At 46.0% G+C, this 21,135-nt stretch overlaps 1 protein-coding gene across 3 annotated transcripts in view; it reads left to right on the top strand.

The window, feature by feature from the left end:
- The window catches only part of b3gntl1 (UDP-GlcNAc:betaGal beta-1,3-N-acetylglucosaminyltransferase-like 1), a 388,088-nt gene that overhangs the window by 326,324 nt on the left and 40,629 nt on the right, over positions 1 to 21,135 (top strand). For all 3 annotated transcript variants that reach the window (XM_070858174.1, XM_070858173.1, XM_070858175.1), the window contains one exon: positions 202 to 337. In XM_070858174.1, the coding sequence (XP_070714275.1) occupies positions 202 to 337 (136 nt within the window). The remainder of the gene's footprint in view (positions 1 to 201; positions 338 to 21,135) is intronic.

The following is a 21,135-nucleotide window of genomic DNA, read 5'->3' as shown; positions in this document are numbered from 1 at the left end:
ACTGATGTTGATTTATTTTGGTGGAGTCTCTATTGGAATATGAATCATTACCAGAGTTAAAATGTATTCCCATAGCACACTTCTACAGTAATATAATCAACATGTCCCATGATGTGCCTCCTTGCAGAGTCAAACACTGGAGATTATCCTGGCTCTAACATGTACGCAGAGATGTGACTCATTCCTGCTTTATCTCTTTAGGGAGACTATTTGGAAGAATCGTGTGAGGTTCCTGGAGGAGCGAGTTCTAAATCGTTGGTCTTCATTTACAATCTGGAATGCTGGGAAACAGGGTAGGAAGTTGTACAGATCTTTGTCAGCAGCCAATCAGAAAAAGGTATGTTTAAAATGCAATTATTCAAGGTCAACAATACTGAAATATTTTACTCAGATCTGCCACACTTATTGCAGGTTTGTGGAGAAATGCTGGAACAATTGTGTTTTTTTTAGCTACATGCTTACTGTTACTGAATGATGAAGAATGCAGCAAATAAGGATTAAAGTTCCAATTTGATTTTTTTGTTCTTTTTTGTGAAAATAGCTACCTTTTTTTCTTGGCGTAGAGCTAATATCGTATCAACAAATTTGTTTTTACTCCTGCCAAACCCAGTTTTCATTGCTGGGGAGGAAGAATGGTATTAAAAGATGCTGGGGTAAATTTTCTCCATTGAGCGGAAAACTAGCAGCAGTGGATCAGGCGATCATATCACAGCCTTCCATCTTTCCCTCCTCTTCTAAAATGCTCCTTAAAACCTACCTCTTTGACAAAGCTTTTAGTCACCTTCCCTAATGTCTCCATCTTTGGCTCGGTGTCAATTATTGTCTGATTACGTTCCTGTGAAGCACATTGGGAGGTTTTAACTACGTTAAAGATGCTAACTAAAGGCAAATCATTATTGTTGTTGCCTATCCATTGAACTCTTTGAGCTGATCCACTATCACCAGTCATCCATTCAACAATGAAAGTCAAAATTGACCCCAATGTTACTTAACCCACTGTATGTTCCCATTAATTCCGGGTACTATGTGGAAACTCTAGCTTTGGATCTGAGTGCAGCAGAATGTGCATTATAATGTGTGGGGGTCTGGAACTCACTGTCTGAAAGGGTGGTAGAGGCAGAAATCCTCACCACATTTAAAAGGTACTTGGATGTGCACTTGAAGTGCCGTAACCTACAAGACTACGGACCCAGAGCTGGAAAATGGGTTTAGGCTGGTCCGGCTGGCACAGACACAATGGGCCGAATGGTCTCCTTCCGTGCTGTAAATTTCTATGATTCTAAGATATATAATTTAAAGTGAATTTATACATTGTACTAATCTCTTCTTTGGTTCAGCATCCATTTTCCTCACGTCTCTGTGAACCACTTTGGGATGTTTCTCCATGTTAAAAGTTTTATATGATGCAAGTTATTGTACTAAAGCACAAGAAACGTTCAGTGCTATAATGATCCAGTAATAAAATCTGAGCCATTTTGAATCTGTTATGTCTTTAATACTCTTATGAATGACTCCATGAGGTCTAGTATTGTACTTGAGCTATTGTGACCTTAGTCCCATTTATTGTAACTCCAGAGTGAGGCACAAGCATGGTGGGCAGCCTTTTATACTGGGCCCTGCACACCTATGCAGGTGACCCTCAGGTCTCCCACCGTAGTGCCCTCTGGTGGTACACCTTATGTGACTATACAGTTAGTATACATGGTCTACATACATGACATCACTTACCCCCCAAGTCTTCAATGCAAATTGACTCATACATTGACGGTGACCTGGGCTTTGCTCTTCCTGGTTGACCATTGGAGGGTCGCTTCTAGTTTGGGTGGGTTGGTAGTGAGATTTGTTGCCAGTGGAGATCCCAGTGATTTCTAGTTGTGAGTCCATGACTACTCCATTCTCCCCCCACACAGAGATCAGGCTAATAGCCCGTTACATGCAAGTTGCATTCAAGTTCATCACATGGGTTTTACATTTACATTTTGGTACATTTGTTGGGTGGATTACAGTTGCGTTTCTTTTTATGTGGTACATTTACATGATCAGTACAGGTATATCAGTACAGGTACACAAGGACAGTCTAGTTCCAGCACAGGCGGATGAGATCCAGGTCGTCTGGTGGCTCTGTGGGCGAGGTGAGCTCATTTTGTTCGAGTTGCCGGAGCTCAGGGCTCTTGCCGTTACTCCTAGTGTCGGGCAGGCCCAAAGACAGCTGACGTATCTGTGACCTCCCTGTCCTTTTCGTTTGCACATTGTCGCTGCTGCTCCCTGGAAAGTGGTCTGAGCGAGTGAGCATTTCGAGTAAGCGACGGTGGGGCTGCCTTGTCTTGTCTAGCAGTTCGCAGGGTACTGCTGACTCACTTTCCTTGAGGGCACCATTGCGAGCACTCTCTAGTTTAGGATCCTGGCTGGTCCAAGTCCCATTCGGAGGAGCCGTTGCAGGTGACCCTTTGCTCTTGGGCATTGCCGTGGTGGTGAGTGGGTTTGTGGGCTGCGCCTTTTCCACCGGGGTGGTGGGTGACGGTAGCTGACTGCGAACATAGGCGCAGTTTACTGTTTCTGGCCCATGGCGGTTCATGCCATCAGGTGCCTGCAATGTTAAACCGATCTGTGGCAGGGTATCGCTACCAGTGCCTCTGTTCTCTGGGGATCGTTTACTCTGCGGCTTGTCGACTTCTGTCATCTGTGGGGACACTTTATGATACATTGTTCTGGTCCCGGGGACGCAGGCTACAGCATTGGGTAGCCTGTTGGACCTGTATACGACCGTTAGGTGTTCGTCCGCTACATTGGCTGATTGCAATTTGCACCCGACATCGCTCAACATTTCAATCGTTACAGCTGGACTTTTACATTGGTTACCAATTTCAAGCAGTTCATTCAAAAATGGCGGGTTTCTGGCCTCCTTTAAAATGGCCTTACTACTTTTACCTCAATCGTCGTCTTTGCGTGGAACCACATGTCGTTGCTCCATTAGCGCTACACCTCGTGGTTTGGACGCCATCTTTTCCCTATCCATGATGTCGACTGCCGCAATCTTCTTTCCCAGGGATTCTGCCACTGAAGCTGGGAAGTCGCTCTCAGATCTAATCTTCCTCCCCAGGAGTCCTGCCACTGAAACCGGGAAAGTGTGTTCGGGTCGTCTTGGCCGGATTATCGCCACGCAGTCGTGATGAGCGGTCTATACTTTGGGGCTGCGCGGATCTGCTCTCCGGTGCCTGGTCCAACCGAAGGTGGGGGCTTGCTCTGCCTCTGAGCACGGGGGACGTCAATCGCTGGAGGGATAAAGTCTTCCCAGTTCCAATTAATCTTCCCCATCCATCTTCTTCCAAATAGCGTTGGTATTTCACCTGAAACAATCCACAATGGTAAATTGTGCACCGCGCCATCATGGGATACGCTTACATCCGCACTACCAACAACTGATATTAGTTCCTTGGTGTAGGTGCACAACTTTGCCTGAACCGGGACCAGCTTGGGTCGTTCAGCTTGGTCGTTCCATTGCCTCTTTCCTGGCTCATTACTGACTGACTCGCTCCTGTGTCCACTTCCATGAAGACTGGAATGCCATTTATCTCGACTTCCATTATCACTGGAGGACAATCTGTGGTGCAGGTATATACTCTATACAGTTCGTCCTGGGACTGAGCTGCCTCTCTAGCCATCTCCTCGTAATCCACGCTGGATTCACAACTGACTCCTCTTCCACGTGGTGAGTCACAGCTCTTTTGTACATTCGCTGGAGGTGGCCCTTTGTGCTGCAGCCTTTGCACACATAGTCTCTGAACCGACACTGGTGAGCCCTGTGATTACCTCTGCAACGCCAGCATGGTGCTACTCGATTTACGTTTGCACCCCTCGGCGGACTCTGAGTTAATGGACTCGGGGCCCTGGGCAGATTCACATTCAACAGTTCTGCCTATGAAAGGCGCCATTCTATTTACAGTACTTGCCGGGTTTGAGTCCTGAGAGTGAGTCATCATCTGCTTGGAGCTTCAGCTTGAGGTCACGAATGCCTGGCTGATGCTGATGGCCTTCTGCAGAGTGACGGTGGTTTCGGCAGACAGTAGCCTGTGAAGAAGGGCCTCATGACCAATGCCAATTATGAAGACATCCCAAAACACATCGGCGAGGGATGCGCCGAATTCACATGGTCCTGCCAGCCTCCTGAGGTCGGCAGTGTACATCGCGATTTCCTGGCCCTCGGGGCGGCGGTATGTATAAAATCGATGCCTGGCTGTGAGGATGCTCTCCTTCGGTTTGAGTTGGTTCCAAATTAGCACTTTCAGCTCCTCGTATGACTTGGTCGTTGTTTTCTCTGGTGCAAGCAAGTCCCTGATGAGGCCGTAGACCGGGGGCCCACAATTGATCAACAGGATAGCTTTGCGCTTATCTGCCAGCGTGGCTGGATCATCACCTACCAGGTTGTTTGCTACGAAATATTGGTCGAGCCGCTCCATAAAGGCTTCCTAATCTTCACCCTCTGAGAACTTTTCTAATGCACCAACGTTAGTCATTTTTGCGTGAAAGTTCGTAATCTCGTCGGCAGTTATTATTCTTAATATTCTTATGAATGACTCCACGAGGTCTAATATTGTACTTAAGCTGTTGTGACCGTAGTCCCATTTATTGTAACTCCAGAGTGAGGCACAAACATGGTGGGCAGCCTTTTATACTGATCCCTGCACACCTATGCAGGTGACCCTCAGGTCTCCCACCGTAGTGCCCTCTGGTGGCACACCTTATGTGACTATACAGTTAGTATACATGGTCTACATACATGACAGAATCTGTATAAAATGAGGCCTATTTATTTTATATTCAACGGCAGAGAACCAATTCAAAACACAAATGGCCTTCTTTAGATTTATCAATGGTAATTTCAAAATAAAACTGGGTGTGAAAAGTGGGTAACAGGATAATATTGCAGTAAAATAAGCAGTGCTCCGGTTGCTGTTTCATTGTTGGGTGTTACAGACAAGAGTTCCGCTCCAAAGTTAAAACATCTGCAACATTTTAGTCAGATGAAAACTGGCTGCTACTAATTTAATAACTTAACATGAGCTAAAATGTACAGAGAAATAAATAACTTATATAGTGCCTTTCACATCCTCAGGATCTCTTAAAATGCTCCAGTGAATTACTTCTGTACTGCAGTCATTGTTGTTATATCGATAAATGTGGTACCCAATTTTTGGTGGTGTTGGTTGATCAGGATACCAGGAGAATTCCTTACTCTTCTTGAAATAGTGCCATGAGATCTTTTATATCCACTGGGAATGGCAGACAGGGTGCTTCGATTTACCATCTTATATTAACAAGTATTGACGTGGATAGAGAACTGGTTGGCAGACAGGAAGCAAAGAGTAGGAATAAACAGGTCCTTTTCAGAATGACATGCAGTGACTAGTGGGGTACCGCAAGGTTCAGTGCTGGGATCCCAGCTATTTACAATATACATTAATGATTTAGTCGAAGGAATTGAATGTAATATCTCCAAGTTTGCAGATGACACTAAGCTGGGTGACGGTGTGAGCTGTGAGGAGGATGCTAAGAGGCAGCAGGGTGACCTGACAGGTTAGGTGAGTGGGCAAATGCATGGCAGATGCAGTATAATGTAGATAAATGTAAGGTTATCCACTTTGGTGGCAAAAACATGAAGGCAGAATATTATCTGAATAGTGACAGATTAGGAAAAGGGGAGGTGCAACGAGACCTGGATGTCATGGTACATCAGTCATTGAAAGTTGGCATGCAGGTACAGCAGGTGGTGAAGAAGACAAATGGCATGTTGGCCTTCATAGCGAGAGGATTGAATATAGGAGCAGGGAGGTCTTACAGCAGTTGTACAGGGCCTTGGTGAGGCCACACCTTGAATATTGTGTACAGTTTTGGTCTCCTAATCTGAGGAAGGATATTCTTGCTGTTGAGGGAGTGCAGCGAAGGTTCACCAGACTGATTTCCATGATGGCAGGACTGACATATGAAGAAAGACTGGATCGACTAGGCTTATATTCACTGGAATTTAGAAGAATGAGAGGGAATCTCATAGAACCATATAAAATTCTGACGGGATTGGACAGGTTAGATGCAGGAAGAATGTTCCCGATGTTGGGGAAGTCCAGAACCAGGGGTCACAGTCTAAGGATAAGGGGTAAGCCATTTAGGACCGAGAGGAGGAGAAACTTCTTCACTCAGAGAATTGTGAACCTGTGGAATTTTCTACCACAGAAAGTTGTTGAGGCCAGTTTGTTAGATATATTCAAAAGGGAATTAGATGTGGCCCTTACGGCTGAAAGGATCAAGGATTTGGAGAGAAAACAGGAATGGGGTACTGAAGTTGCATGATCAGCCATGATCATATTGAATGGTTGTGCAGGCTCGAAGGGCCGAATGGCCTATTCCTGCACCTATTTTCTATGTTTCTATGTTTCTATAAGTTAGCACCTCTAGCAATGTAGCGCTTCCTCAGTACTTCGCTGAAATGGCGGCTTAGATTATGTGCCAAAGTCCATACTTAAACCCCTGACCATCTGATTCAGAGTGAGAGTATAACCAACTAACCAAGCTGATACAATGCAAAATATTTTCCCTGTTTTTGCTTCTTCTTAATCTATGTTTCCCCCTCTTTTAGTCTCCCCACGTCATATGTAATTCCTTAACTAAATAGATCTTCGGCTGTCTATATCAGTGGCATTCTTCAGCCAACTGACAGGGTTTCAGAAGAAGCACCAGTTGTGAAATTATGTTCAGTTTCCCTTTCCTGTGGGAAAACACCAAAAATTCATTAGAAGCCTCATCAAACGTGAGGAATTGCAGCCACAAATTTTTCATGATCGTCTTCTTCTTAGGCAGTCCAACGGAGTCGAGGATGACTTGCTTCCACATTAAAATGAGTTCTAAGGTGACTGATAAGACCAATGCGGGATCTATAGACCCTGTCACAGGTGGGACAGATGGTGGTTGGAGAGACGGGTGGGTGGGGTGCTTGATTTGTCATGCACTCCTTTTGCTGTTTGCACTTCACTTCCGCGTGCTCCTGGCTGAAGTGTACGAGAGTCTGAGCCTTACATTAAACATCAGTAAGACAAAGGTTTTTCACCAACCTGCCCCCGCCATACAGTACTGCTCGCCAATTATCAAGATCCATGACGAGACCTTGGACAATGTGGACCACTTCCCATACCTTTGGAGCCTACTATCTGCAAGGACAGACATCGATGATGAAGTCCAACACTGCCTTCAGTGTGCCAGTGCAGCCTTCGGCCGCCTGAGGAAAAGAGTGTTCGAAGACCAGGATCTCAAACCCGGCACCAAGCTCATGGTCTACAGAGCGGTAGTGATACCTGCCCTCCTATATGGCTCAGAGACATGGACTATGTACAGTAGGCACCTCAAAGCACTGGAGAAGTACCACCAACGCTGCCTTCACAAGATCCTGCAAATCCATTGGCAAGATAGGCGCACCAACGTCAGCGTTCTCTCTCAGCATCGAGGCATTGACCACGCTCGACCAGCTCCGGTGGACGGGCAACATTGTCCGCATACCTGATACTAGACTCCGAAACAAGCGCTCTACTCTGAGCTACGTCATGGCAGGCGAGTCCCAGCAGGGCAGAGTAAATGCTTCAAGGACACCCTCAAAGCCTCCTTGAAAAAATTTAACATCCCCACCTTGGGAATCCCCGACCCAAGACTGCTCAAAGTATAGGAAATAGTGCATTGAAGCATCAATGTGTTGCACCACCACAGATGCTAACAGTTCATACATTCATTTATTGATATTGAAAGGCAGCCGATGGCAGAATCAGGTCTATGATATTCTATTCTATTCTATTTGTCGATGTCCCCGAACCATTGACTCCATCCCTCTCCCTAGCATCAATCTGAGGGTGAACAAGACTGTTCGCAACCTAGGCGTCATATTTGACCCTGAAATGAGTTTTCAGCCACATATCCCCAGTATAACTAAAACCGTCTTTTTCCACCTCCGTAACATTGCCCGCCTCCGCCCCTGCCTCAGCTCTTCTGCTGCTGAAACCCTCATTCATGCCTTTGTTACCTCTAGACTTGACTACTCCAACACACTCCTGGCCGGCCTCCCACATTCCACACTACGTAAACTTGAAGTCATCCAAAACTCAGCAGCCCGTGTGCTAACCCACACCAAGTCAAGATCACGCATCACCCTTGTGCTTTCAGATCTACATTGGCTCCCAGTTAAACAACACCTCGATTTCAAAATTCTCATCCTTGTTTACAAAATCACTCCATGGACTTGCCCCTCTCTATCTCTGTAATCTTTTTCAGCCTCACAATCCCACAAGATGTCTGCGCTCCTCAAATTCTGGCCTCTTGAACATCTCTCATTATAACTGCTTAACCATCGGTGGACGTGCCTTCAGCTGCCTGGGCCCTAAGCTCTGGAACTCCCTCCTTAAACCTCTACGCCTTTCTACCTCTCTTTCCTCCTTTAAGACGCTCATTAAAACCTACCTCTTTAAATACGTTTTTGATCAGCTGCCTTAATTTCTTCTGTAGCTCAGTGTCAAATTTATCTGTTTGTCTGTAACACTGTTGTGAAGCGTCTTGGGATGTTTTACTACGTTAAAGGCGCTATATAAATACAAGTTATTATTATTATGACTCCTACATTCACTGGGAACCTGATATGTGGGATTGTCCTCTCAGCCTCCTTCCTCACGACCATGATTTATCCTGAGTAGTGGGCCTGTACTGGTCAGTGAACATAATGAACACAGGTCTACCCCAGCATCTGAATCTCTATCTGAATCTGAATCACAATTTACATTTGGAATCAAAAACACAATTTCTAAATTTGCGGATGACACCAAATTGGGAGCGATAGTCAATACTGAAGAGGACTGCAACAAATTACAGAAGGACATTAATAAACCTGCAGAATGGGCATAAAATTGGCAAATGAATTTCAACACATTTTGGTAGGAGGAATAGGGAGGTCACTTATTACTTGGAGGGTGAGGTAGAGGAACAAAGGGATCTCGGAGTACAAATACACCAATCACTATAAGTTGCGACACAGATTAGCAAGGCCATAAAAAAAGCAAACCAAGCACTAGGGTTTATAATTGAAAAGTACTGAAGTTATACTAAACCTGTATCGAACCTTGGTTAGGCCACATTTAGAGTACTGCGTACAGTTCTGGTCGCCATATTATAAAAAGGATATAGAGGCACTGGAAAGGGTGCAGAGAAGATTTATAAGGATGATACCAGAAATGTGAGCATATACATATCAGGACAGGATAAACAGGCTGGGTCTCTTTTCTCTTCAAAAAAGAAGGCTGAGGGATGACCTAATAGAGGTCTTTAAAGTTATGAAAGGTTTTGATAGAGTTGATACAGAGAGAATGTTTTCACTTGTGGGGAAGAGCATAACATCAATATAAGATTGTCACCAAGTAATCCAAAAGGGAATTCAGAAGAAACTTCTTTATCCAAAGAGTGGTGAGAATGTGGAACTCGTTACCACAGGGAGTGGTTGCAGTGAATAGTATAGATACATTTAAGAGGAGGCTAGACAAGCATATGAGGGAGAAGGGAATAGAGGATTATGCTGATAGAGTTAGATGAGGAAGGACAGGAGGAGGCTCAAGTGGAGCATAAACGCCAGCATGGACTGGTTGGGCCGAATGGCCTGTTTCCGTGCCATATATCCTATGTAATCCCATGTAATCTAGTGAAAATGCACTATCAAAATTATATGGTCTATGGAACTTGATGAATATTTGGTTCCGATTGAGATTGAGGACCTTAGAGATTGACAGAAATGGTGAAATACTCAATTGAACATAATGGTTTCAGCATTACTGGGACCATGGAAATGTTCTTTGTGGAATAATGGAAGTAAAGGTGTAATTCGGTAGTTGCAGAATTTATTATCAAGATATGATCTAATTGGTATAGGATCCAGGTTAGAGCAGATTATACATGGGGACTGAACTTGGTGAAAGCCAAGGCCCGCCCAAGTGCCGCCCAAAGGACTGCGAGAGACCGGGCGGTACTTTGCCAGGAAGATTCTTCTAAAAGATATGGCAGTCCCGCCCAGTGGCAAAATAACGACTTACGCCATGAATCTGGGCAACAGCAGGCAGGAGCTTCCAATCTCGGCGGCAAATGCGATCTTGCCAAAGTGCCGCCGAGGACTGAGTCGGGCCCAGGGAGGTGAGGGGAGCACTTAAAAATAAAAATGTTCACAAATAATCTTTTAAAAATCACAGGAACACCTTCAGGGGACACCATACTCATAAATGGCTGGAAAAAAAATTAAAAGAAGTTCACTAACATTTTTTTGCAGGTCTTCTTACTTACCATTGGGATTAGACCTGCTTTCACACAGCGGTCCTTCCCCCTGCTGCCACCGATTCCCGCCCGCACCAATCTGGCAGCTCGGCGGACGGGAGGTCACTTACGCGGCTTGCTCGCCAGCGGCCGTCAGCGGGCGGTTCCCAGCGGTACTCCCCTCCCGCCGGCGGGAGACCTAGAGGAATATGTCACCGCGGGGAGACCGCCCATAAAACTCACTGGCGGCCGGCGGCAGTGAGCGGTACGGCCACCAAGTTCAGGCCCCAGGGGTTTGGAAGGCAGACTGAATGAGTTTTTCTTGTTCTGTGTTTTCTTATATCCTGATAAAGGACGAGGGTAACTTCTCCTTTTCCTGGGGCCTTAGGCAATCTCTCCCAATGACCAGGTTTTTTAAAAACTTTGGCTTCAAGTTTGGATCATTCAAGCTTTGAGGGGTCTAAGTGTGAAATCTGAATAAATTGAAGTATTTATTCCTGTTGCCAGCTGTAACAGAAATAAACCGCTTGCAGAAAGCGGGTGGCATTTGAAATTTCCACTGATGACCTGACTTTTTAAACTAGTCCTTTCCCAATATTTGATTCTGATAATGATTTGGTTACTATTGTAAAAGCTTAATTTTTGTGCAGAGCCTTGCTGCCTGAAACCTGCAGCGTTTAAGCCATCCCATAATTTAGTAGTTTTAATGGCCCAAATACACAGAAAGGAATTTAAGCTTCTGTACTTACCTGATCTCTACAAAGTCTACACTTCCAGATGTCAGGGCAGGCAAATAGATTCCAGTGCGAATATAGTACATGCCGTTTCTCCTCTGACATACCATTAGCAGCTTTCTGCACACTCTAACTTGTGTAATGTTATACGTCCTTTAATTGCATGCTACACATTCCAGTGTTAATGAAAATACCTTCCTCATAACACATTAGTTATGACATTTTCAGATATGGCTAGTTTGGATCAGCCCGCACTGGCCTGTGGCTAAGTTCCAGGACCTAGCTGAACTGTCACCACCTGATAGTCTACAGTCATTATGATTCGCTATTCGACAAAGGAACAGTCTCTTGCTTTGTGATAAATTATGATTCGTTAGATTTCTCAGATGAAAGGAAATGTTAACACACAAGCACCGGTCTGCAACAATATAGGCTGTATATAGGCATGGCTGTGCCATTGCTTCCCACAAAATGTAAAAAGCAAATAAAACATTTTCCCCTTTTAAAATGTATTTGTTTATGTTCCCCCTATCATTAGGATTTACCTCCCAACACTAGACTCCCTCCTTCAGCCATGAAGGCTAGATTATCTGCATCACTTCTTCATTATCACTGTCAATATTCCATGATGAACTTCAAGAGATAGGCTGGTCTGTAACCTCCCAGCTTTCTCTCCCACCCCTTGCCCTGGTGAAGTGGTCCACCACTCTGTTTTATAGAACCAACCTAAGGAGAGTTAACAGTACGTGTCAATTTAGGGAAAGTTCATTGGCAAAAGCACCAGAGCCGAGATGAGATTTATTTTTACACAGTGAGTGGTTATGATCTGGAATGCACTGCCTAAAAGGTGGTGGAAGCAGATTCAATAGTAACTTTCAAAAGACAATTGGATAAATACTTGAAAAGGAAAAATTTGTAGGCCTATGTGGTACAAGTGGAACTAATTGGATTGCTCTTTCAAGAAGCCGGCACAGGCACGATGGGCTGAATGGCCTCCATCTGTGTTGTATGATTCTAAATGATTCTAAGTTCAAATTCATTAAATTCTGGTTCAGCACTTAGGTCTTCTGATAAAGAGTTAGGTTTCTACTGTTATAACTTTGGATTCTCTTCCTTTTTCTTTGAAGATTTAACATATTAAGGAAGTGCAAGTGTTATTAGCACCATCGTGGCACGCAAGGCAGTTAAAATAGCTAGAAAATTATAAAATAAGGAAGCATCATGGAAAATCTGTGTAATTGATAAAGGTTCAAAATAGGACATATTTTATTCGCTTTTTGTCTTAAATTTGAAGAAATGTTTGAAATCAGATGGGGATCCACTATTTAGTAATTATAGCCATCTTTCAGCAAACATTGCTAAGCGTGTTCTAAATATTTAAAGGAGTTGATATCTTTCCACCAGAAACCCCACAGATTACTGAAGTTGTATTTGTCCCTGGCCAGTGGAATTGGATCTTATGCAGTCATCTTGGTCCAGGTTATATAAGATTTGAGTGTTGGATGCAGGGATGCAGTGTCCAGCATGATCTCCTCCATTCCCCTCCTCTTCACTCTCACACATATAGCTAAACGGATTTACCCTAAAGACTTCATTCTTCTCCACGTATTTTATAACATTCTCCTTCAGGACAGCTTCTAACCCACTAAAGATACTAAAGATGTCAGGTTCACCAGACTGTAATTCCAGACCAGTCCCTTCCCCTACAGTTGTCAGCTATGGCCCAGTGGTAGCATTTTTACCTTTGAGTCAGAGGTTGTGGGTTCAAGTCCTACTCCAGCAATATAGTGCTAGATTTTGCACTTTTTTGCATGCATAACGCCCACTTAACATCCATTTTACCGCTGAATTGATGTATAACGGCCAGACATTGCCCATTTAGCCACAAAATGGATACTAACGCCCATTTTTCGGACACTTATCGCCGAGCGTTACTTTCCCCATGTGCGTAACGCCGGGAAAAAATAATACCGCCCGCCCACTTTCTTTGGGCCGAATTATCAGAATGGGCAAAATCAACGCCCATAATATCGCCCAGCGTTAGTTTCCGCACGTCATTAACACCGGGATTCAATAATACCGACTGCCCACTTTTTTTTTGTCGTAAAGATCACATTTGCCGAAACTAACGCCCAGGAGATCGCCCAGCGTAACCTTCACCACCTCGCACACATCTCGCCCACAATATCGCTCGCCCAAAACGCCGCTCAGAAAAAGTGGAACTGTTCTGAACAAATCACAATGGTGTGGGCGCCATTTTTTAATTCGCAGATCGCTTCATTCAAAAGGCTGCTTCAACTTCAGGGGAGTTTGGATTGACTCTGGAGTTCTTCTCAGGTGAAGTGACCATCTCAACAGACATATTTTCAGACTTTGGACTATTGAGGGTTTACTGTAGTTGTATTTTAGTGAGGAAATTATTGCTTCTGATCAAGCGTTATTATACTTTCATTGCAATGGGGCCAGCCATTTCTCAGCCTGCATCAATTAATACGCAGATGCTGCAGAGTGCAAATGGCTCAATGTGTGATGCACATCATTATGTGCCCAATTTAAGGCGAGCCAGAATGAGGAGGAAGTCCAGACCATACACACCCCGCACTTACAGGGAAAAGAGGTCTTACCTTGATCTGTCCGAGCACACCTGCCTTCAGAGACTGAGCTTCCACAAGGTGGTGATCAATGAAATATGTGAGCTCATCAGGACATCAGTGTCAGTCGAGGTCAAGGTCACCGCGGCACTGTCTTTCTACACGTCCGGTTCCTTTCGGGCCTCCGCGGTCGAGATTTGTCCTCTGTCTCACCATGCCACCCATTGCTGCATTAGACAGGTCACGGAGGCCTTGTACACGCGAAGGATGGACTTTATCAGCTTCCCATGACCACGGAGGCTCAGACTGACAGGGCTGGAGCATTCTACCACATTGCTAAGTTTCCCAGGGTGCAGGGAGAAATACAGTGCACTCACATCGCCATGCGGGCACCTTCTCAGGACCCAGAGCTTTTTCGTAATAGAAAAGGATTTCACCCCCTGAAGGTCCAACTAGTTGTCGACCAAACCAGATCATAATGGCAGTGAATGCCAATGTCCGGGCAGCTTCGATGAGGCTCACATCCTGCGTGAGAGCGCTGTCTCTGACAAAAGACAGCCACAAGAACAATGCTGGATGCTTGATGACTACCGATATGGACTAACCACCTGGCTGATGGCCCCCCTGTGTGACACCCACACCAAGGCCGAGAAGTGATACAACCAGAGCCACAGAGACACACGCAATGTGGTTCAGAAAACAATAACTGCGCTTAAGCAACGCTTCAGATGCCTGGACCACTCAGGAGGGGAGCTACAATACAGTCCTGAGCAAGTAAGTAAATTTGTGGTCATGTGCTCCATGCTGTACAACCTGGCTATCAGGAGGGGCCAAGAATTGCCAGAAGGGACTGATGCCCCACCTCAGGAGAGAGAGGAAGAAGAGGACGAGAGGGTGGATGCTGAGCTAGGGCCAGACAATCAGGCTGGCTATGTAACTATGCCCACGTTCCCCTCCAGACCGCAGGAAAGGGCCCATGGTGGCTACATTTACGTCAGGAGCTGATATCTGAACAATTTGCCTGAAAGAACGTTGCTGTGAGTGACAATGCTGACACACTGCAGTGTGTGTGCAGCTCAGACATCAATGGTGGCCATCACCTTGGTGCCAGTTAAAGTTTACGTTTACGTTGATTGAAGTTAAGTTTTATTTAACCCTTTCATGTTAAGGAATCACCAGTGTGTAACGGTCCAGCTATCTGAGACAATGCGCAACAAGGTTACGTTCAATTAAAAAAATGTTATACCAACATTGGTCTGAAATCATAGGTATCATGGGCAAAAATATCCCACCCCCGCCCACACCCCATTTTTTCGACCACTGACATCAATCAAATGGTCAACATGTCCAGCAACACAGAATACAAATACAAAACAGGAGGGTGGCACCCTCCCCCCATACATTACAATGAGACCACCTCTGCTATCTCGGTCCATATCCTCGGGCAGGCTTTTGGAGTGGGTTTCCCATGCCCTCCCTGGGTCAAATCACCCCAGCATAACTCGACCTCCTGTAGGAGGGAGGCATTTGCCTCGTCCGAGAACCTCGTCGCTCTTTTGCGCTCCTCTCCCAGCTCACTGCTTTTGCCAGCGTCAGTCTCCTCAGTGTGCTGTGGCACCTCCTCCTCTCCTTCCATTATAGGCCAATTTCGGGCAATTATGTGGCTGGTAACAGCTAATTTTTGTTTCCCTATTTGCTCTAAAACTCTAAACTCTCCTTCCTTCCTCCCAAAGCAGCCACACCACACCCACACATGCCTTTAGTCCCTCTCAGTTCCTTCTCTATCTGTCTCCTCTTCTGCGCATGTCATGATGACCCTTGATCTCCTGAATCGCGGGAATCGAGCGTTGCCACGCCATTGCTAAGGACGGCGACACTTTACGGCAGGAGGTCAGAGAGATTTAACGCTAACGCCCATTTCATATCGCTCGTGATAACGCCCAATTTCTAAAATGGAGACTAGGGGCTTTGAGAATAGGTGACAAGCCGGCGATCTGAAAACCCATTTTTACCGCCCACGCCGGAAATAACGGCCATTTTTGGGCGATCTGCACAAAAGTGTAAAATCTAGCCCATAATCTAGGCTGACATTCCAGTGCAGTACTGAGGGAGTTGGAGATGCCACCTTTTGGATGAGACGTTAAACAAATGCCCCATCTGCCCTCTCAGGTGAACATAAAAAGTTCTCACAATATCATAGGCTCCAAACCTACAAGAAATCAATTACCTAATCATCCATTCATTTGCTGTTTGTGGGACTTTGTGTGCATTTACGTCGGCCCAATTTCATGTCAGGGGCGGGACTTTCGGTAGGGCAAAATGTATTTGTCTCCCCATTGTGGTGCCTCCTGATTTTTCTTGCCCCCCGCCTCGCCCCCCCCCCCTCAATGATTGCTCAGCCCTGTACTCTCTCAGAGTGCTTGGGACTGCTATGCATGTAGCGCAGGTGCCGTAGTCCCAACACAGACAGCATGAAAACTCATTCATCCTAGCATTGGCCCATCCTTTTAAGCGAGGGAAGGAGCCTGTACAGACGGTGGAGCTGCACTGAACATTGATCAGCGCTCTGCCGCTACCATCTCTCTCACTGACTTTAGCGCTCTAAGGGAAGTGGTTGCGCTTGATTTAGCACTCCACTTCACTCTTCCAGTGCTAAAGCGGAAGTCCCCTGCATCAGCAAATGTTGTTCGCCCGGCGATACTTTTGCACTCCCTGAAAAGTTAACACCCCAATCGGGGCGCTACGCAATTTCTAGCCCTAAGAGACATTCATTGCATTTGCATGGCCATGGGAATAGCCCTTTAGAACTCCGAAGTCCCATGCACATTTAAACTGTCACCCTTAATTATTCGTGATGCTTTGGCAATACAGTTTTAATGGCCTCACCACTTCCTCCTCAAGATGGAAATTAGTCGACTGTTACTGCAATTCTCTAGCCATTCAGCCTCATTAGTGAAAAACAGAAAGTTCAAACAGACCCCAGTGGCAGAATGTAAACTAAATATTCTCTGAATTAAACTAGTAAATTGGAAACAAATGTTGCTTCAGTTCTGAGATTTTGTTTGTGAGTTTAAAAAAAAGTGTATACAGGTAATATAATGAGTAATCTATAACATTTGCCCACAGGTTATAATTAAACTTATTCTGCATGCTGTACAAAACGATCAGGAAAATATTACTGCAGCAATAGAAATTTACAGAAGTGGCCAGTAGACAACAGATACACAACAGATGGCTTTCTTAGACTTTAGGTGACGTGTCATCAGTAAGTATTGGAGTGACATGTTCAAGTGAATAAATATAAAACTTGGCTGTGATTGTAGCCTAGTAATTACAAGCCTCATGAACTGGGCTCATGACTGGGAAATTCTAACGCCAAGCATGTACAACAACAAAATATTGGGGCAGACAACCTGTTTTGTTGTGAAGCTGAGGGAACATAAGAACATAAGAAATAGGAGCAGGCGTAGGCCATATGACCCCTCGAGTCTGCTCCGCCATTCAATAAGATCATGGCTGATCTTCAACCTCAACTCACTTTCTTCCCTATCCCCATATCCCTTGATTCCCTTCGTGTCCAAAAATCTATCGATCTCAGTCTTGAATATACTCAACGACTGAGCCTCCACAGCCCTCTGGGGTAGAGAATTCCAAAGATTCACAATCCTCTGAGTGAAGAAATTTCTCCTCATCTCAGTCCTCATTGGCTGACCCTTATCCTGTTCTAGACTATCCAGCCAAGAGAAACAGCCTATCAAGCTCGCAAGGAATTGAATACATGCAGGGTTCACTGCACTAGTAAATGAGTGCTATTGAGAAGATCTCAGATCTGGTTCAAGATGTCCAAACTAAATTTACCAGTTAATGATCAACATATATGGAGGATCAGGTTGAATTCTTACTCGTGTTGGCCTTGCTCAGTGGTAGCTCTTCGCCTCTGAGTCAGAATGTTATGGATTCAAGCCCTAATCCACAGACATAATGTAGGCTGAAATTTCAGTGCCGTTCTGAGGGAGTGCTGCACTGTTGGAGGTGCCACCTTTCAGGTGAGATGTTAAATCAAGGCCCTGTCTGCCCTCTCAGGGCATGTAAAATATCTCATGACACTATTCAAAGGAAAGCATGGGAGTTCTCCCTGGTGTCCTGGCCAACATTTATCCCTCAACCAACATCACTTTTATCTGTCCATTATCTCATTGCTCTTTGTGGGATCTTGTTGTGTGCAGATTGGCTGCCGGGTACCCTGCATTATATAATTCACTACTCTTCAAAAGCACTTCATTGGCTGTAAAGAGGTGTCCTGAGGTCATGAAAGGTGCTATATAAATACAAGTTATATCTTACTTGGGATGGAATAACAACAAATATGACTACTGGGTAAGGTATTGACAAGGAAAGTCACAGGGGCAGTAATGTCACAATCACGCAGGCCTACTCTGCATGTCCTTATTACACTTCTCTCTGTTCACAAGCACCATCATATAACTGCTCAAAGGCAGCTTTCAGGTTGCCCAGCCAGAAAGGTAGCGATAGGATTTGCTCACTGTTACTATATTAGCTAGGTTCTCTGTTTATATTACAAAGTTCACCTTTTTATATATTCATTAAAAAGCAAACCTATTGGACATTTTTGTTTGCTTGTTGTCGGCAGTGATTATGGATTCTTCTGCGTCTTCTTCTTCTTCGGTAGTCCCTCGGAGTCGAGGATGACTTGCTTCCTCACAAAAAATGAGTTCTCAGGTGACTGATGAGTCCGATGTGGGCCCTACAGTCTCTGTCACAGGTGGGGCAGATGGTGGTTGAAGGGACGGTGGTTGCAGGGACAGGTGGGTGGGGTGCTTGCATTGTCGTGCGCTCCTTCCGTTGTTTGTGCTTCGCTTCCGCCTGCTCCCAGCGAAGAGACTCGAGGTGTTCGACGCCTTCCCAGATGCTTCTCCTCCATTTTGAGCGGTCTTGGGCCAGGGATTCCCAGGAGTAGAGCGCATGTGTTGGGTGTCTCGTATTGGGCATGCAGACGATATGGCCCGTCCATCGGAGCTGATCGAGCGTGGTCAGTGCTTCACTGCTGGGGATGTTGGCCTGAGCAAGAACACTGACGTTGGTGCACCTATCCTGCCAATGGATTTGCAGGATATTGCGGAGGCAGCGTTGGTCGTACTTCTCCAGTGTTTTGAGGTGCCTGCTGTACATGGTCCATGTCTCTGAAGCATATAGGAGGGCGGGTATCACCACTGCTCTGTAGACCATGAGCTTGGTGCCGGGTTTGAGGTCCTGGTCTTCAAACACTCTCTTCCTCAGGCGACCGAAGGCTGCACTGCCACACTGAAGGCGGTGTTGGACTTAGTCATCGACGTCTGTCCTTGTTGACAGAAGGTTCCCAATGTATGGAAAATGGTCCACATTGTCCAAGGCCTCGTCGTGGATTTTGATAATCGGGAGGCAGTACTGTGTGGCGGAGACAGGTTGGTAGAGGACCTTTGTCACTGATGTTTAGTGTAAGGCCCATGCTCTCGTACGCCTCGGTGAAGGTGTCGATGATGGTTTGGAGTTCGGCCTCCGAATGTGCGCAGACGCAAGCATTGTCTGTGTACTGTAATTCAAAGACAGAGGATGGAGCGACCTTGAATCTGGCCTGGAAGCGACGGAGGTTGAACATTTTCCCATTTGTTCTGTTGATTAGCTCCACGCCAGCGGGGAGCTTACTGAGGGTGAGATGGAGCATTGCAGCAAGGAAGATCGAGAAGAGCGTTGGTGCAATGACACAGCCTTGCTTGACCCCTGTCTGTACGTGAATTGGGTCTGTGGTGGATCCATTGGTCAGGATCATGTCATGTCATCATGAAGCAGGCGGAGGATGGTGACACACTTTTGAGGGCAGCTGAACTTGAGGACGCTCCATAATCCCTCACAGTTGACAGTATCGAAGGACTTTGTGAGGTCAAAGAAGGCCATGTACAGAGGTTGGTGCTGTTCCCTGCATTTCTCTTGAATTTGTCACACAGTGAAGATCATGTCCATTGTGCCCCTTAGTGGGTGGAATCCACATTGTGACTCTGGGAGGAGCTCTTCAGCCACAGGGAGAAGGCGATTGAGGAGGATTCTTGTGATGACTTTTCCTGCAGCAGACAACAGGAAAACTCTTCTGTAATTACCGCAATCGGACTTGTCCCCTTTCTTAACGATGATCACGATTACGGCATCTCTGAGATCCCCTGGCATGATCTCCTCCTTCCAAATAAGAGAAATGAGTTTATGTATTTGCGCCAATAGTGCTTCTCCGCCATGTTTTAGTGCTTCTGCGGGGATTCCATCTGCTTCTGAGGCCTTGTTGTTCTTAAATTGTCGGTGGCCTTTTCAACCTCATGCCGGGCTGGAGTTGTGCTAAGGTAGTGGCGGGTAACATGCTGCGGGATGAGGTCGAGGACGCTCGCGTCAAAGACAGAGTCTTGGTTAAGGAGATCTTCGAAGTGCTCCTTCCAGCAGGCATTGACTGCCTCTCTGTCCATGATGAACACCTCTCCGTCTTGGCCAGCAGTGGGATAGGGCCCTAGGTTGAGCCGCAGGTGGTCTTGACTATGCTAAAGAATCCACGCACGTCATGGTTGTTAACTTGTTGCTGGATCTTCTGTGCTTTCTCCACCCGCCATCTGTTCTTTACATCGCAAGTTTTTTGTTGGACCTCGGCCTTCAGACATCTGTAGAGCTGCTTTCTTGCTCTCGAGTTGTGTTGCTGTTTCCATTTCAAGAATGCCTTGCGCTTGCGGCTTATTAGCTCCTGGATCTCCTGGTCGTTCTCGTTGAACCAGTCTTGGTGTTTCCTGGTCGAGTGACCGAGCATTTCTTCACAGGTGCTAATTATGGAAGCCTTGAGGGCAGACCAGGTGCTGTGGACACTCTGCATCTCTGGGTCACTGGGAGTCGTCAGGTTGTTAGCGAGGCACTGGCTGAATAAGGCTTTCTTAGCAGGATCTTTGAGTGCTCCAGCGTTGATTTTCCTGCGGCATTGTTTCTGTTGCCGTCGCTGTTTTGAGGCTACCTTGATGGAGATGACAGAGCGGATTAGGCGGTGGTCCATCCAGCAGTGGTCAGCTCCTGTCATGGCACGGGTGATGCACACGTCCTTGCGCCCCTCGTTTGGACGATAAAGTAGTCGAGCAGATGCCAGTGCTTGGAGCGAGGTTGTTGCCATGAAGCACTGTACTTTTCTTTCTGACGGAACAAGGTGTTGGTTATGACAAGGCCATATTCTAAGCATTTTGTCAGGAGCAGGGTACTGTTGGAGTTGGTTTTCCCTATCCCCTCTCTGCCGATTACACCGCCTCAAAGGTCTGTGCCCTTTCCAACTCTGGCATTAAGGTCGCCAAGGAGGATCAGCTTGTCACCCGTTGGGACTCGGGACAAGGATTGTTCCAGGCTGGAGTAGAACGCAGTGTAGTCCTCACGACCTCGCTGTTGGCCCATGCTGCTCCTTCCCTGGACCCCAACCTCAC

Source organism: Pristiophorus japonicus, chromosome 16 (assembly GCF_044704955.1).
Source record: "Pristiophorus japonicus isolate sPriJap1 chromosome 16, sPriJap1.hap1, whole genome shotgun sequence".
NCBI classification, from domain to species: domain Eukaryota; kingdom Metazoa; phylum Chordata; class Chondrichthyes; family Pristiophoridae; genus Pristiophorus; species Pristiophorus japonicus.
This window is presented reverse-complemented; position numbering and strand designations above follow the sequence as displayed.